This window comes from Peromyscus leucopus, chromosome 8a, assembly GCF_004664715.2.
Source record: "Peromyscus leucopus breed LL Stock chromosome 8a, UCI_PerLeu_2.1, whole genome shotgun sequence".
Classification (NCBI taxonomy): domain Eukaryota; kingdom Metazoa; phylum Chordata; class Mammalia; order Rodentia; family Cricetidae; genus Peromyscus; species Peromyscus leucopus.
Window position 1 is genome coordinate 40,142,747 of NC_051085.1, and position 17,779 is coordinate 40,160,525.

General features: G+C 46.1%; 1 protein-coding gene across 1 annotated transcript; it reads right to left on the minus strand.

Moving 5' to 3' along the window:
* Window positions 1-360: 360 nt before the first annotated feature.
* On the minus strand, window positions 361-12,632 carry LOC114686101 (p53 apoptosis effector related to PMP22). Its single transcript, XM_028860734.2, has 3 exons — window positions 12,343-12,632; window positions 3,122-3,262; window positions 361-1,809 (listed from the first exon to the last, which is right to left on the minus strand). Exons 1-3 carry the CDS (start codon window positions 12,554-12,556, stop codon window positions 1,583-1,585), a joined length of 582 nt encoding a protein of 193 aa, XP_028716567.1. The 5' UTR covers window positions 12,557-12,632; the 3' UTR covers window positions 361-1,582.
* Between the last annotated feature and the right edge of the window lie 5,147 nt (window positions 12,633-17,779).

Here is a 17,779-nt window from a genome sequence, read left to right on the forward strand (position 1 = left end):
ATGACGAAAAGTTTGGGCAGAAAGATACAGGCTCCACAAGTGTTCTGAACTGTCTAAATGTAGGCTTAACAAACGGATGGTTTTCAACCCAAACCCAAATAAATAATGTAATATAATTGGTTTCAATGAAAGCTCCTTATAGTTTATGACAATGAATTCCTTACGTACCCCAGTACACAAGATTGAAGTTGTAGGATGAACTTTTTAAAATGTAATTGAATACCTAAACAAGACCGAAACCCTTAAAACTGAGACATGAAACTTCATTTTGTCTAATTTTCTTACCCATTGGAAGAATTTTTAATTCCCCTTACAGAATGGAAAATTAGCAACAACAACAACAAAACCACAAACCAGACACAGGATTTGAACACCTGGTTTATTGGAGGGGGGCGGGGAGGAAGCTGGAAATGAAAACTGCAAACTGCTTTTGCCGCAACTTACAAAAGAGTCATCTGCTGTATAAAATAAGCGGGTTCCCATTACGTAAGTATAAATGGTAAAAATAATAATCATAGCCCATCCAATATCTATGCAGAGAAACTCATTCCTGAATTCTCCAGTTGTATGTGTTAGATCAGACAGTTTCAGTCTGTTTACCAAGCAAGACCAGCTTTAATTATATTTAGGTTTCTGTTACAGTTAAAATCTGTTCCAGCTGTCTATCAGTAGAGCCCAGTTAAGGCTGAGATGACGAAGAGACATTTCTTCTCCTCAGGGTGTTTGAATGGCACTGCTGTGGCAGTGGTGACCATTCTGTGCCTTCCTACCTGAGGCCACCACATCCACCAGTCAGGACGAATCAGACCTAGTCCATCCTCGCATCCCGTGGATGCTGGTTCTGTACAGATTTAATATGGCTTCTTCCCACACCCTACCCCTTAAACTACGTCAAACTCTGTTAAAAGAGGGAATTTCATTATAGCATTTCAGTAGTGACAGCGGCCTGACTATTGGAACTTGCTTTGGCCATGGGAACGCTTCCCCACATGTCACCACAGCAAGTCAACACGAAGCTAAGCGAGACAGCAATTGTTCAAAACACTGACTAGCAATTCCCACAAAGGATGCTCATTTAGGAAAGCATTCTGCATCTTTATGTAACTGAAAAATGTAAAAAAAGTGTGTTTGTTCTTGGCATTAATTTTTAGGATATTTGGTCACTGAGATTATTTTACCAATAGCTCCCCCTCTCCTTAGCCCTTAGTAGAAATAATCCGTTCTAGCTTGAAAAAACGAAAGCTTGGTCAGATAATTAAGTCTCAGAAGCCATCTCATTTCTACCTTATTAAGTTCCACACGCACACTCTTTAACAACAGCAGTTTAAATGATACAGATTTGATGTCAGGAGAAATTAGCATAAAATTAGCAAACAGAAACAAGTCTTTTCTAACTCCACAAGACATACACAGGACATGAAACTTAACGCTATTTACGAAGCATTTTCTTTAACATTTATTCCAGCATTTCTGATCATAGGAACACTGCCCAAACATAGGTTCCTCGTGGCTTGGAGAACAGTTTCCTCCTCAGGATCCATCTTGCAGCAGGGCTTCTCTTGGGGGGGGTCTCCCTCCGACCTTAGGCAGATGTGTAGAAGTACCTGGGCTTGGCATTGCCCAGCAGGTCATCCTCGTAGTTGGGGAGGCAGCAGAAGAAGAAGGAACAGCCGATCAAGATGATGGTGGCCGCCCACCCGAAGCCATAGGCCCAGTTATAGATGTAATTGACAGCGGGATTACTGTGAAGGTCAAAGGTTTGTGTGTACTTCACTGGATAGATGACCAGGGAGATGATCTGGAAAATAGCTGAAGAGAAGGAGAAAGAAGCTCAGAGTATGGAAGTACAAGTGAATGAATCCATGAATGAATGCACAGTGTACTGGTGGGTGTCTGTCAATTCAACCCAAGCCGGAACCTCCTAGGGAGGAGGGAACCTCAGCTGAAGATATGTCTTCATCCGATCGGCCTGTGGCCATGTCTGTGAGATGTTTTTCTTGATTCAGGATTGGTGTGGAAAGGCCCAGGGCACTGTGGGCAGTGCCACCTGTGGGCAGGTGGTCTTGGGTTGCACAAGGAAGAAAGCTGAGCACTGAGCAAGCCAGAGAGCAGGGTTCCTCCGTGATTTCTGCTTTAGTTTCTGCCCCCACCCCCCATCCCCCCACTCCCCCACCCCTTTCCTGTCTGAACTCCTGCTCTGGCTTCGCCCGTAAGGTATAATAATAAACCCTTTCCTCCTCAGGCTGCTTTGGGTCGCAGTGTGTATCCCAGCCAGCTGGGACACACAGTCACAATATCGCCATTCACAAAAGCTTCTCCCTCTAATGATAGGGTCTCTAAAAGGATGCTTAGTGGCTAGAGGAATCTAGCTACTAATCATGGGCCAAACCAGATGAGTGTGAGAGATGCCTGGGAGCAAGGCATGTCCTACACAGACACCAGGGAGAAAACAAGTGGGAAATAAATCACTCTGCGTGACATGAGGATCTAACTGGACAAAACCATTACATGTCCTCCCCATTGTCCCACCATAATAAGTTCTTTCTAGAGCACCAGAGATAACGCTAAAGGGTTTCCTATTTCCCTTCTTTCCTTCTTCCTCCTCTCCTCCCTCTCTTCCCCCCCTCCCCTCTCTTTCTTTCCTTCCTTTCCCCCCTCCCCTTCCCATTCCTACTCCCTCCCTCTCTCCCTCCCTCCCTTCCTCTCCTAACAGGCACCGCCATCATTCTCCTGGTGCTCGCTTGATTGCATGGGACCCGTGCTGTCACGGCACTTCTGGCCTGCTTCCAACACTGGCTGCCCAGGTTTGTCTCTGCTAGTTCATGGCTGGAGTTCTGCCCTGGCTCCCCTCTTGGTATCTTGAGAAATAAGATACCAACCTGGTTCCCTTGGTATTTGAATCCAGAGAAAAGAAGGCCATCTAAGGCACAGAGGGAAAGGGACTCAGGTTCCTAAAGCACAGTTGTCCTCTGATACTTTTGCCCGTGGCGAGCCATTTCCAGGGACAAATCAGAAAGTATTACTGCCAGCGGTCCTCCGTGGAGAGCCACAGAGACGGACCAGAACACTCTCCCCACGCCCACTGATTACAAATGAGGACCTGCTGGCCCTCCTGTCTTACCAGCCAGGGCGAGGAGGCCTCCGATAACTCTCAGGAAAACGAGCATCTGGGGTCCACACAGGGCGAAGAAGGAGAGGATGAAGCAGATGACCAGGATGATGAAGCCGCAGAAGAGCGTGGCGGCAGCCGCTCGTCCCCACGCTGCAAGACAGAGACGCGGACACTTGTCAGACAGACAGACGTGCCAGGTCCCAAACTGCTGGTCAAAGCATCCGACCCCCACCCTCCAGGAGAGAGTTTGGGGGGAGGGGAGGGACTTCCTTTTGTTTTGTGAAGGGGTTGGGAATATTTAATTATCTCCACACTTCAAGGGGAAACTGGATGAGATATGGAGAACATTAACATGGTTTGTTCCTCTAAGTTTGGATGAATGTTTACATCTCTAAAATGCAAATTCAGCTTCTTGGCACAGTTTCCACACAAAGAGGTCAATTTTAAAAGCTCACACAGATATGAATGCAACATGACCATGATAAACATTCTTCATACCAGACAATTCAAGTTGCATACTCTTTCAGAAATGCTTCCTCTTAAAGGATTATTATTTAGTTTCTATTAATGTCTGGCTTCATTCAGAAGTTATTTCAAGAGAGTTCTTCATTATTGGCCTTAAAAAGAACTGAGGTGAGGCAGAAACTGACTTCTGTGTTTGAAGGCCTACACGGCAGTACTAACCCTGTGCCCTTACACAACTAGACGTTGTGTAAGCGAGGAAGTGAGGAGATCTACCAGCCAAGCACAACCCACTCACTAACCCCCATCCTTCAACTCACATGGACTCCTCATCTCTTCACATACATACACCCCGGCATCCAGAGTCGGCGGTTAACATCAGGAGATGCACTAATTCCTCAGAACAACTTCTGCAGGCTCACCTCACCCTCATTGCTAGTTTGGAAGTAAAGGGAGACTCCAGAAGTGAGGCTAACACAGAGACGGCAGATACGTAGAGCTGGCCATCTAGCCTGAGTCCAACACATACATTTAAAAAGATGTGCGTGATCCCCTGCATGGGTGTTGGTTGTGTTGGCTGATATGTGTGTGTGTGTGTGTGTGTGTGTGTGTGTGTGTGTGTGTGTGTGTGTATACACACACATATCCAGAGAGCTATGATACTATCACCATTAACAAGTCCTGAATATTTTCATCCTTCCCGAAGGAAACCACACACCATCTGCAGTCACTCCCCATTCTGCGCCTCACCATCGCTATCCCAAGTTCTGGCAACCATTCATTTGTCTTCCTAATTTGCGCATCCTAGATATTCCCTGCTAAGGGAATCTTACACTCTGTGACTTTGTATGACTGGCTTCTTTCACCAAAGTGTTTTTTAAAGATGAGCCATTTCAGAGCATGAATTAGCATTTCACTCTTTTTTTTTTTTTCAGCTCAGCATTTTCTTGCACTCAAATTCCTCATTTTCTTTACCCACTCACTGGCGAATGCCCTTATTTCACTCCTCACTGAATTTTAAAGGGGAGCTCTGTGCCCCTTCCCTGGGTTCTACTTCTTACTAAAATACAGCACAGCCAACAACACACCCACTGTATGCACAGTCATTTCAAGGCTCAGAGTCAAACCCTGGCCCTCGAAAAAGAAAGGGGTTTAGAGGCCGCCAGAGCTCATGGATACCCTGCCTCTGCCAACTGCTAACCATGTGACCACAGGCTCCTCATCTGTGAACTCAGCCTAAAAAAAAGCTTGGCTGCAGGTTGTGAGGATGAGTGCCCACGTGCAAATCATCCTCTGGTAATTCACCAGCCCCCTTTGTCCAAAGAGTTTCTTTCCTGTTCCCATAACGTCTTCCCAGAACCTCAGATTTTCACTCCTTCCACGCATGGGAGGTTCTGTATTATCCCTAAAGATTTCTATCACCCATTTTCCTATCCTTATCTGCTACCACAAATGTGGGCTAAGCTGCCTATTCTTCCCTTCTCCAGGGGTCTCATGCCTTAAAGAGCCTCCTCAGGTACATGACTGATTGGGTATAACAAATGAGTAAGAAGAACAAACTTTTTTTTTTTTTTTTTTTTTTTTTTTTTTTTTTCGAGACAGGGTTTCTTTGTGTAGCTTTGCGCCTTTCCTGGAACTCACTTGGTAGACCAGGCTGACCTCGAACTCACAGAGATCCGCCTGCCTCTGCCTCCCCAGTGCTGGGATTAAAGGCGTGCGCCACCACCGCCCGGCTCGAACAAACATTTTTATATATCTTCCAATACATGTTCTCCTCCAAATGACCCCTCAGCTGTGGGGCAGGAGGGGTGAGATGCTCTGTGATTGGACCCAGTTTGAGAGGTGTAGTTCTTACAACTCCCCCCCGCCCCCCCCTCTGCCGCCCAAGTCTTGTTCTTCTTGTTACACCAGTGAGAGATTTTAGGGCGCGGTTAACACCAGAATATTTTGTCTTAAAAACACATGAACGAAGTCAAAGCTGGCATATACAATTCAAAGTCTCCTTTCTCACTTTTGCCTCTTCTTTTTTTGTGTAAGAAACTCTTTAAATGGGAAAGGACTATGCTGTGGTAGATAATTAATTGATCAGATCTTCTTAAAGGGTAGCCCATAGACCAGAATGTCACATTAAGCAATGGTGCTTATTAAAATACAGATTCCTACGCCTCCCTCCAGACCTCCTGCATCAGGGCTTGAAAGACCGGGTCCAGGCAGCTCAGTTGTTAATAACCTTGGGGTTCTTCCCTCCACGCCAAAGAGCTGCTTTAGTTCCCACACAACTGGCTTAACTGTGACATTTACACACACATGTGTCCTTGTGCATTGCTCAAATTCACCCTCGCTATTCTCCTCCCCTTCCCTCCTCCTCCCTTTCTTTCCTCCTCCCTCCTCCCCTTCTTCCCTCCTCTTCCTCCCTCCTCCCCTTCTTCCCTCCTCCTCTTTCCTCCTCCCTTTCTCCCTCCAGAGAGTCTCTCTTGCTTTCACATAGTGTGTGTTAATGCGTATGTGTGGTGGGGGAGGGGAATCAAATCTGGACTCTGCACAGGACACAAAAGTGTAATATCCTTTCTTCTCCTGTCCCCACCATTAGTCTCCATGGTCCCCTTGTGCCCTTCTGTAAGCGTCCTGAAGACGGAGAATAAGAATTTAGATGAGTAAGCGCTATAACACATAACATGGAAGCAGTGCTACCCCCAGAAGCTTACAGCTTTCAGTGTGTGACCAGATAGCAAGCAGTCTGTCTGTTTCTGTGTTTGTTTGGTTACTGCCGGCCATCAAGTTCAACGAAATCAGCTGTTGCATTCAAAGAGGTATTTTCCCTCTGTGAAGCCAGGCAAGGCAACACACACCTACGCAAGCACACAGAGAATGCAAGCACACAGCAGTACATCAGACAGCAGCATTTGATTTTCAGAAGAACAGAAACGTTTCCTAACAAGGCACGTACTATAGGAACTGAGCTGCCGCGATCACAGGCTGCCTAGAAAGCTTAGATAAATAAGTTCTGCGTAATGCTGTCATATTCATGTAACCTGTTCATCTGAGGACAGCTAGAACGGCACAAACAGGCTACTGCTGGGACTTCTTCCTGATACTTAGCTGAAGTGTAACTCACACTTCATTTCAGGAATGTGGAGAGAATTACATAAAAGGAATAGTAACCTAATATACATATCCGGTACCGACCGGCGAACGTATCATTCAAATGGACCATCTGGGGCACTTTCCCTATTCAATCAATTCGTTAATGTCTTGCTTACTTAAAATGCTGACTCTCAAGAAAATCAAAATGGAAAATTAGGCAACATTTTCTCTTGAGAAAAGGCACTCCTGTTGCAGAACACGCCAAACCTGCTCCTGACAGCACGGCACACTGAATCACTTAACTATCATTTAGACTGAAATCTTGGCATGGTTTTAAAGATCCTAGCTGATACAGGACAGACTTCTCCAAGCAAGACAGCAGGCCTTCTGAGGTCAGCAGCAATTTTCTTTTAGGATGGAGGGGCCCGCCTGACCAGGTCTGAGCAGGAGGTTCAAGATCTAATGTTCTGTCTGAGAAGAGGATTGTTGGCCAGACAGATATCAGCACTACTTTCTCACTTTATACATTAAAAAAAAAGAAAGAAAGAAAAGCTAAAGTACTTGTGTGTCAGGTACCTTTGATCTCATTTAATTGCCCAGGAGCTTAACATCTACAGCTGTACACAAGTCTTTGGGAACTATTTCTACTTTATATTATGCGATGATTCAAGTTACATCTCAGTTGTCAACACTGAGGAAAAACATCCATTTTTCAAGACGTGTCCTAAATCTTCCTTTTTCGTGATTTGATGGCTCACAGCTCTTGGCAGGCAGAGTTCATCTCTATCAGTCATGAACAAGTCCGTCCTTCCTTACTGTTTTACACACTAAACTTTACGACCGTTCCTAGTTGTGTGGAGGTGATTCATTATCTGGACTGTGACGAGAGAAGCCAGAGGGGCTCCAGGGAAACAGAGTTTCTGGGTAAAAATTGCTCATTCGCTTTGCTTCCTCCTAGGAAGAGCGATCTGCTGTTTGTGTTTTAAGTACGACTTTGTAAAGTTTATGCTTAGAGAAACCAAGGAAAAAGGAAAATACTGCTTATATTCCTAATCTGTAAGTATTTTGGAAATGTACTAATTTCCTTTCCCATCCCCAAATTAGTGTTTTCCTATGGGTTTGCTATATTCTTCATAGATTTTACATATGGACCAAACAGACCAAAATAGTTGTGAGGTCCACCCCACTTGCCTGGGGTCCACCCAAGACTCTGAGGGCACAGACGTGTCATCAAACTGAAGTGGGGTCCCTTTCTAGAACATACAAGCGCATATTAGTACATACAAGTACATTCTAGAACATGCATTCTTCAACCAGCAATATCAAAGGTCCCACCTAGAGGAACAGAGTTCTTAACAGGTGTTTTGTGTACTGTTTCTGTGAGGGCTTTTATGCCAGTCACAGGCAGAAGTGGAATCTGGATATTTTAAAAGTTAAAAGATCCCACGTGTAAGTGAAGATGGGTGAATGCAACATACAAAAATACTGTTTCGCATATTCAATAGGGAGATAAAGGCAAAGGCATAGCCTTTGGAATGCCATCCGTTTGGAAGCTTTTGCAACATCATCCCAAACCTGTCCTGCCTCCCACTCCCAGGAAACTATGTGTGGTCAGGTTGAGGCACAGGAATCCAGTGACCTCCCAGGTCCTTCAGCTAAAGCAGAATTCAACACCGGAGGAACAAAACTCCCAAGGACAATTAAGAACAGACCTACAAAACGTATGTATATAAGACAAAGCCACCATCCTGCAGAAGCTCTGGAAAGCACTAAGGAATGGCTGGCCTAGCGGAGAAATGGCGGGAGAGCCACAGGCGAGGCACTATAGCGGCCGGAGAGTCCTTACACACTTGACGCTTCCTCCTGAAATCCCGCTGGGTGGTGGCTAGTTACCACTGAATTTTCACAGAACTCCTGTCAGAAATGGGCAGCTACACCCCATTGCAGCCAACAGACCCTCAAATATTTAAAAACTAATTGAATGCCGGACAGTAGGACTGATAGGGGTGTACATTTCTCCTCAGTCCACATAGGAGAGGTACTTGTTACCAACTACATGGGGTGAGGGGCGGAATGAAGTCCTCAGATAGAAGGAAGCTGCTTGGGAAGGCTGGAACCCCAGCCCTTTATTTCCTTTCTAGTCCCACAGGTTCAGCAGTCTGTGTTCTTAGGGACAGAGCCAAACGGAGTCCCTCTCAACACACTGAGGTTCTCTGGGGTGCTACTGGAACAAACAGACAGTGGGCTAGCCTGTGCTACTGGAACAAACAGGCAGTGGGCTAGCCTGTGCCATGGGTGCTTAACACCTGGAGTTTACTCATCGGTGTATATTTTAAAGTTATCCCATCAAAGGAGCGGGCGACCCTTGAATTTGCTGTTAAGAATGTGAACATATGTACGTGCAGGCACATGAAATCTATCTGCTAATCTAACCTCATAAAATATCAACAGCCTGCCTCCTGTCCCCTCCCACCAGCCAACTCCCCCACCCCTCCCATCCCAGCACACTCCCTCCAACCCCTTCCACCTCACCTGGGCATACTCCTATCCCATAATACTACCCCCAAAGCTGCAAGAGAATAAAGGCTTTTCTAGTGAATTTAGCCTAATGCAAATGATTGGTTTGAAGGTATTTTTCTCATGTCCTGCACTTTTAGGAACCAAGGTGCTTAATGACAAAACATTTCATAGGATACTCTATTATTATTATTTTTTTTTGGACTTGTGGAAAAGTGATGTCTAGGGAAAACACTGGGTGCATGTGAAGAGATTCAAGGGATGTCTTCGGTAAATATGAAGTTCTGTGTTTTACAGTCTAGACTCCAGACACTGACTTTCCACAGCTCTTCCTCTTCTGGTGCATACCTCATCCCCATATCCTCCACCCTGACAAGCCAGAGCTTGCCTGGGTTCCGAAGTCTGTGAGCCGAAGCTTAAAATACCTTTCTGTGGAAATATTCTCTATACTGGAAAAGACGGTGCCAGCATTTCAAAAGCGGCGTGTGCATACTCACTGAAGTTTTGTTCTGAGTTTGGCTTATAGGCGAAACTCGAATGATCAGTTTAATCGTCAGCTTAGACTCTCTCATATTCTTCTTGACAAATACAAACCAAAACATTCAAACAAGTATTTGTTAAGATAAATATCCAATTTAGCTGCCACCATCACAAAATATTCAGGATCTAACTTGGCTTATTTATTTGTTTTAAAAAAAATGAGCCCGGTGTGCGCACGCCTTTATCCAGCACTCGGAGCAGAGCAGCATTCTGTGAGTTCGAGGCCAGCCTGGCTAAAGTGAGTTCCAGGAAAGCTACACAGAGAAACCTGTTCGAAACCAAAAAAAAAAAAAGATGAGATGACCTTGTAACCCACAATTCTTAAAATTTTAACAACAATAATAAAGAATATAATATTGCTGTATATTCATTTATTCCTAAGAAATCATTGGCCTTTATAAAACATGCATACTCTTTAGTATTATTGTCAACATCACTAAGAATAACCAATCCTTACTACCAAAATAAAAGTATTAATGTTAGGAATATCACTTGGCAAAACATGGTTATCAAACACTTTCTAATGAAGGTCCTGCTTTGTTAATAGCTTCAAACAAACCTTACTTTCTAATATCATTAAGAAGCATTCTAGAGGGGGGCACACATCATTCGTACAGTTTTACGACCACCACTGCTTTCAGCACACTGTGAGCTCCAGCAAGGCCCTGTTGAAGCTCTCTGGAGATCTATAGAGTTCCCGACTGCCCAGATAATTACCCTAAAGTGTAGGACACACCATTCTTTTACAGCTGTGTCGAAGACTAATCAGAAGCCCACAGAGAGTGAGCAAAGGAAGAAGCATTTCAACTCATCTCTGTCTATAACAGGGAGATTTGGATGGTGCAGTGGCTTCCCACCTCTTGTCCCCTTCCATGGCTTGACAAGGAGGCCAACTTTCCACGGGTGATATGCATCTGGGTGTTGAGCAAGAGCTGTCTGCCACAACATGGGCACTTAATCACCTCTGCAAAGGTAACTCCCCTGGATGTTCAACTGCTTTAACACACATCTGCTAGCATTAAAACCAGACACTGCCTCATGAAAGTACTAAGCAATTTTTCAAGATTCCTTCAGGAAACTAAGGTTTTTTTTTCTAAGGCTGATTTCCATAGCGAATTGAAACAAACTTTATCCTGGGTAGGTGCTTGCTTAGAGCAGAAAAAAGGTAAGGCTTCAGACTCATGGTTAAAGAGACAAACTAGAAACAAAACTTGCTTTTCCCTTTGATTTACACAGTAGTGGATTAGCCTGAGGTCAGAGCAGGCACACCCTAAAAGATGAGCTCACCCTACAAGGCAAGAAACATGGAAATGGCTTTGTGTGTGTTTCACAAGAGGGCCCTGCAGGTTAAGTCATGTCCCAGCAAGAACGCTGATCCTGCCTCTGCAAGCTGACTCCACTATTGAGTACTCTTTGGGGCTGGATCCACCTTGGAGTAAGCTATAATTAACAAAGTCAATTTTAAAAATCTACACGCGTACCTCTTAAGCCCTCTGAAAGAGACTGAGTTCAAATGCATTTTAAGATATAGCTAGGTTATTCCAAGGCAATACGTTCCCTGTAAGACCCTAAAAGATTTGTAGCAATAGGAAGTTCTGTCAGGCCAAGCATTTGTGTCTTTGTGGTTAGGGAGAGCACAGGCCGTAAAGAAAGCAGGAACAGCTGCACGTTCTCATTTTATTACCTGCCTCCTTGTCTGGGGAAGTTCCTCCAGAAAGAATAAGCTACATCAGGCAGCTGATAAGGGGCCCAGGACCTGGCAGAAGCCCTGGGTGGGCTGCTCCAGGAAAAGGATCAAATTATGGTGAAACTAGAAATTGAATGGGGAAAAAAGTAACTTGCTTTTTTCTGTTTAAAGGATAAAACTGATTACTAAAGCTTTGGTTATGGTAGTCCTTGCTCCCGACACACTGCCAATCACTACTGTATCTACCCTAACTAAACAAGAGGGACATCCACTTCGGGAAGAAAAATGCTTTTTTTCCCAAGAATTGCTACTGACTGTTAGTTAAATCAAGTACTGGGGCTTCTCCGGGCGGAGGCAAACCAAGCAGAGGCAAACGGAGGCTTCCTGCGATGTGTTAAAAGTGCCAACACCACTTCACTGGAGTGAAGTGTTTACTTCTCCGATTTTAAACCAGATTCAGATAAAGTTCCCTAACAGTCACGCTTCAACTAAGGCCCCTCCCCAGAACAAGCATGAACACAACCAGCTGGACAGCTAAGACTCTGAAGTATCTATTGAAATCACAACTGCTCCCACTTTGCCTGAAAGGACTTTCTCATGAAGGGAAAAAAAAAAAAAAGAGGTTTTAAGTTAGACGAAGTGTAACGAATCCACCCGGGCACGTTATTTTAATACTTACCTTGCGATGGCTGACATCAGCTTGCGCAGGGAACTGACAAAACTTTTATTTGTAAATGAGTTGGGCTAGTCTCTTTCGGGGTTGGGCCTGATTTGGGGTCACCTAAAACTGCAGCTTCATCTGGCTCCAGCCAGATTCTGGAGTCTGAGCTCCGATCGGGCTTTTGAAGCAGCCACTACCCCTGACCCCTATCAGACAGGCCCCAGCGGCTGCCAGAGGTCCGGTTCCCAAGGGCTTCCCGGGAGGCGGCGGGCCACTCACCGAATTCCATGAGGCTCTGGCAGCCTTGGTCGTAGGAGCCGCTGCCGCCGCCCTCTTCGAAGCATCTCCACCAGAGCGAGGAGGTCTGGATGTGGGTGCTCGACTGCAGCCAGCCGCGGCCGGCCAGCGCGATGATGTCGAAGGCGATGGCGCTGAGCAGCAGCAGGGGCAGGATCCACCTGCAGCGCTCGCAGGCCAGGCCGCAGCGCAGCATGTCGTCCGTCGGTGGTGGCGGCGGCGCGGAGCGGAGGAGCGTCGGGGCACGGTGGTGGAGAGTGGCCCCCGCGAGCGCGGACACGGCGACTAAAGGAAGAGGCGGCTCCCTCCGGGACGCGGCCCCGGGGGCTGGCGGCGGGGGCGCGGCGCGCGGGGGCCACACCTAGATTCCGGTGACTCAGAGCGCGCCGCCCCGACCTGCCGGGTCACCCGGGCTGCAGAGCTCAGGCCAGCCCCGGGCTCCCCGCCAGGGTGGGCGTGCCTGTGCCTCCCGCCGCCTGCAAGTCCCACCCGATGGCCGCCAGCGCCTTGCACACACCTGTGGACACTCCAGCGCCAAGCCAGGGCTCTGCCCCAAGCTGTGTGCACACACGGTGTGAGCAGAGCGCTGGCTAAGGCCACACTCGAGCTCCAGGCACCCTGTCTGAGACATCCCAATGGCTTGTGAATGAATAAATGAGGGGCCCTGAAATGTAAGGACGTGTGCGCTCAAACCTGGAAGTCCCTGGCTCCCCCGCAAGCAGAGACTGCACTTCCTGCCGGGATCCACCTTTGGACCTTGACTCTTTAGACACACATCTGTTTGTTCGCCTGCCTGTCCTTCCCGCAGGGCGACTTGGCAGCGCTGGGTGGCACAGTCTAGGCTGCAAGAAGCCATCTCCACTTCTGGGTGGTTTTGGTGTCTAACTTCCAGTCTGGATCCATCAGGGAGCTCAGAAATTCTGATGGATGCGCACAGTTCACGCACAGTTTTTTACTCTTTAACTCTTTGCCTGTTGCTCCCCGCAGATAACGTCATGCTCCCTTTGCCCCAGTTAGTAAGTTCCCTACACATGTAACCCGGTTAGAGCCCGTTCTATCCACTTCACACAATTTTTGTTTTTTTTTTTTGTTTCAAGTAAAATCGCATGTCAGCACACAGCACCAGCGTCCTGAGCCAGCTTCTGTCCCTGAGAATCAGGTGTGGCAGGGAGGGTGGGGCAATAGCCAGGAGTGGCACTGAGAGAAACAAGTTCTCAGTGCCAGGCGCCGTGGTAGCCTGGGACAGGTCAACCAAAACATTCGTGAGTGTCACCTCTGACCCTGTATCCCAAGGATCTTCTGAAACCTTACGTTATCTTAAAGAAATGGAAAGCGCTTAACGATGCTTCCCACTTGATCATTATGACAGGACGCTTCGTAGTGTTTTTTTTTCCTGAGTTCTCAGTTACTGAGATGCGTAGATCTGTGCCTGAGAGCACAGGCTATCTCTTGCCAGCCTTCACTTCACAGAAACCAAGTTCACACATTGTCATTAGAGGTCAATATTTCAGTTTCAAAATCCAGCAGGGGCGTGTGCTCTGGGCAAGGTTAACTGTCCACCTTGTCGATGGTGTGGAGGAGACAAGTGTGACTCTGACATCCTAAACTTTAGGACCTAAAGGCTTTCAGAAATAACGAAAGTATTGGCTATGTCTAATATACTTGGGCATAAAGGTCATACTTTCACTGATCAAATGAATTCTCATTGGTGTCTTCTTGAATAATTTTAGACTGTGTATAATTTTTTGATTCCTTCTATATAAGGCTCTAGCCTCTTCATGATGTTATTCATAAGGTTGCTTTCTTCTGCTTCTTCCATTTTATGATGTTCAGGTCTAGCTGTTGGAGGAGGGCTAGGTTCTGGTGATGCTGTCTTGCTCTTCATTTTGTTGTATGTACTTCTGCCTTGATGTCTGCCATCTCTTTGTGTATTCGTTCTTGGTCTTATCAGTGCTCTTGGTCCAGACAGAATTGACAGATTCAGGAAGCCTCTCTCTGGTCCAAATGGAAGCTCTCTTGTCCAGATGGGAGGTCCGGGACGGGATGGGAGCTGGGGGCTAGTCTCTAAGTCTCAGGAAGTGGCTGGGGTCTTGGGTGGATGGGCATGGGGGCAGGGCATGGAGATTGCAGGGTCAGCCGGGGGTCTTGGAGAAGGGGAACCTTCCCAGTGGGGGTGGAGGAGATCCTGCCAGATGGCCAGAATCTGGGGCCAAGTTGGGCAGGTCTTCGGAATGGCTGGTGCCCAGGGATGGGATCTGGGGCAGGCCTCTGTGGGTCTGAGCCCAGGCACTCACCTCTTGTCCAGATGGGAGGTCCGGGGCAGGAACGACTGTGTGTAATGTTGCCTCATTCCAATGATAGAATTTCCAGTGTTGGAGGAGTGGAGCTCATCAATACCAAGCTGGACAAAGGCAACTGGAAGTTCAGAATCTCTGAAAGAGTTGACTGCTTCTTTAGGTTCTGTAGACCCAAAGGGGGATAAGAAATAGTTTGTTTTGGAGCCAAATTCGAGTGATGAATGCCCAGAAACACAGATGTAAGTTCCCCAAATACATGTTTCAAAATGGAAGCAGTTTTGTGGAGTTTGTATGGTAACAGAACAAAGAAAGTTACAAATTGAGGCATTTAAAAAAAATAATTAGTAGAAACAGGGAGGTAGCTCAGACAGAGGTCTGATTAGACAGACAGAGGGATCTCAATTACAGAGCTCAGATGTTAGCTGCGGTCTAAAAAGGCATTTTTTAACCCTTTGATAGAGAGCTAGGTTTTACTAAGTTAATACATACTAAAGGATTTTTTTTTTTTTAAACCTGTGGTCCGGTAAGTCTAGCAGGATGTGTCAGAAACAGAGTAGGCAATCCAATAACTTGTAATTCGTCTCTGGAACTGCAACATCCCAACCTCTCCACACAGATGTGGTATTAGTCCGGCTGTAGGCACAGCTTCTTTTCAGGGATTCTCACTTATGGTTCCAACAATAATATTCCTAGCCTGATTCAAATTATGTGCTCAACTAGCCTAAATCAGGTGCTGTCTTGCGCTCGCCCTGTGACTTGTAGGTCACATAAAGTATTAGGGCTTCTGCTTCCTCGTGTGCAAACCATGTTGTGTTTGCCCAGCGGTGTTCTAATGGGAAGTAAAATTCTAACATAGCCTAGGTGTGGGAGCACACACAGGTAATTCTAGCCCTCGAGAGGCTGGGGAAGGATGATGCTACATTTGAGTTAGCTTGGGCTACCTACTGAGACTCCCCTTTCAAAACCACCACCTAATATATTCAAGGTACTTAGAATAGTAGTACCTGAAAATACCAAGACATGGACATATGTGTGAATACGGAGAATTTTGTACTTAAAAGGAGTAAATTCTATTCTATATGTGAGTATCAACCATGACTCACAGCTTTTAGATAATGCAGTTGTTCATCCTAGCCTTAATGCCTCAATTTCTGGATTACAGTGACTATAGTTGGCTAGCTACCCCTGCTGGAAGTCAAAGGTATTGCAGAGCATTTAACAAATACTGGGGTTTTGTTGTTAAATGTGACTGTTACAGAAAGACGCATGGAGTGTGTGTGTGTGTGTGTGTGTGTGTGTGTGTGTGTGTGTGTGTGTGTGTCCTGCTGAGGTTTAATATAATTGCCATCACTATAAGGAAAATTTTATTTTATAATTGTGGTCATGATAGATTGTGCTTACAAAAGCACTAACTGTTGCAAATGAAAACATAAATTTATAATTTAGGAAGAAAATACTGTAGGTATTTTATTTTCCCAGGTAAAGTCATAGTAATAATAATAGCAGCAGCTAACTACAGTTTTCATGGTATTTACTTTGTACCATTAGCATTTCATACCCACCTGATGAGGTATGACTGCCATCTTCATAAAGAGGGGAGTCACAAGGAAGTCACATGACTTTCTCAAGACCCCACATGACTGACTGGCAAGGCCAGACTCCAACAGAGACACTGTAACACCAGGGTTAGAGTGTCTCTAACACCCACTCCCACCCCTGACCCCGGTAACCACAGTACCAGTGTGTAAAAGTTTTTAAGGTATTTCTTTGAAAGTTCCCTTCGGGGCTGGAGAAATGGCTGGGTGGACAAACTGCTCACCGTCCGAGCATCAAGAATCGGGTTTGCTCCCCCAGAGGCTGTGGGAAAGTCTAGCACTGTGGTGTCCACCAGTAATCCCCCCACCAGGAAGGCAGATACTAGAGGATGCTTGCTGTGTCCTGACCAGTCAGAAAATGAGACCCCAGCTTTTGGCCTCCACATATGTGTATGTGTACATGAACACACACACACACACACACACACACACACACACACACACACGCACACACACACGTTTCATTCTTCCTTTCCCTCTACTGTTCTAGGATTTATTTTTATTTGCGCGTCTGACTTTTTTGCTGGAATGTATTTAAGTGCAACTACACAAATGCCTGGTGCTTCAGAGAACAGAGGGGGGTGGGGGATCCCCTGGAACTGGAGGAAGAGATGGTTGTAAGACATTTGGGTGCTGGGAAACATTAACCCAGGTCCTCTTAGGAGGAGCAAGTGCTACACTAGGCTGTCTCTCTAGCCCCTCTTCCATGCTCTGTGTTCCTACACTAGTCTGTCTCTCTAGCCCCTCTTCCATGCTCTGTGCTCCTACACTAGGGCGTCTCTCTAGCCCCTCTTCCATGCTCTGTGCCCCTACACTAGGCTGTCTCTCTAGCCCCTCTTCCATGCTCTGTGCTCCTACACTGGCTTCTTCTGCCCTCTTTTCTTGTTTTTTTTTTTTTTTTTTTTTTTTTTTTTTTTTTTTTTTTTTTTTTTTTTTCTTCTTTCTTTCTCCCATGGACATCTAACTTCCCACCAGCTCTTTCTCCAGAATGCACTGCAATGCTGACCTTCTGGGCATGTCTGTCAGGTCCAGGAGGCTTTGTTAAAGCTGTGCTGTGACTGTGCAGGTGAGTCTGCAGAGAAGGTCTTTCCATTGGCCACAGAATAGTTGTGTCCTCTGCGTGTGGCAAGTATTCCTAGCTAAGCGCTGAACAGAATATCAGGTGATCTGAGTTTTCTTTCTCACAGACCACATGCTTCCCTCCCCTCGAGTCCCCTTTCCTTTTAATTTGTTTGTCTGTCTGTCTGCTTGCTTGTTTGTGTGTCGGAGACAGATTGTCACTGTGCAGCCCAAACTGGCCTCAAAAATCTTGGTCCTGCTGTGTCAGCATTCCAGATGTTGGGGTTCCAGATTCCTGCACCACAGTGGCTTTCCCTCCATCTGTCTCTGCCTGCTCATATGACTTTCCATTATTCCACCCCCTCATGTCCTATTTCTTCTATTTCAGCCTCTCTGCTCGGTGATGTGATTGTAAATATTTCCTTATTTTTTTTTCTGATTTGTAGCATTTTCCAGTTTGTGTATTGT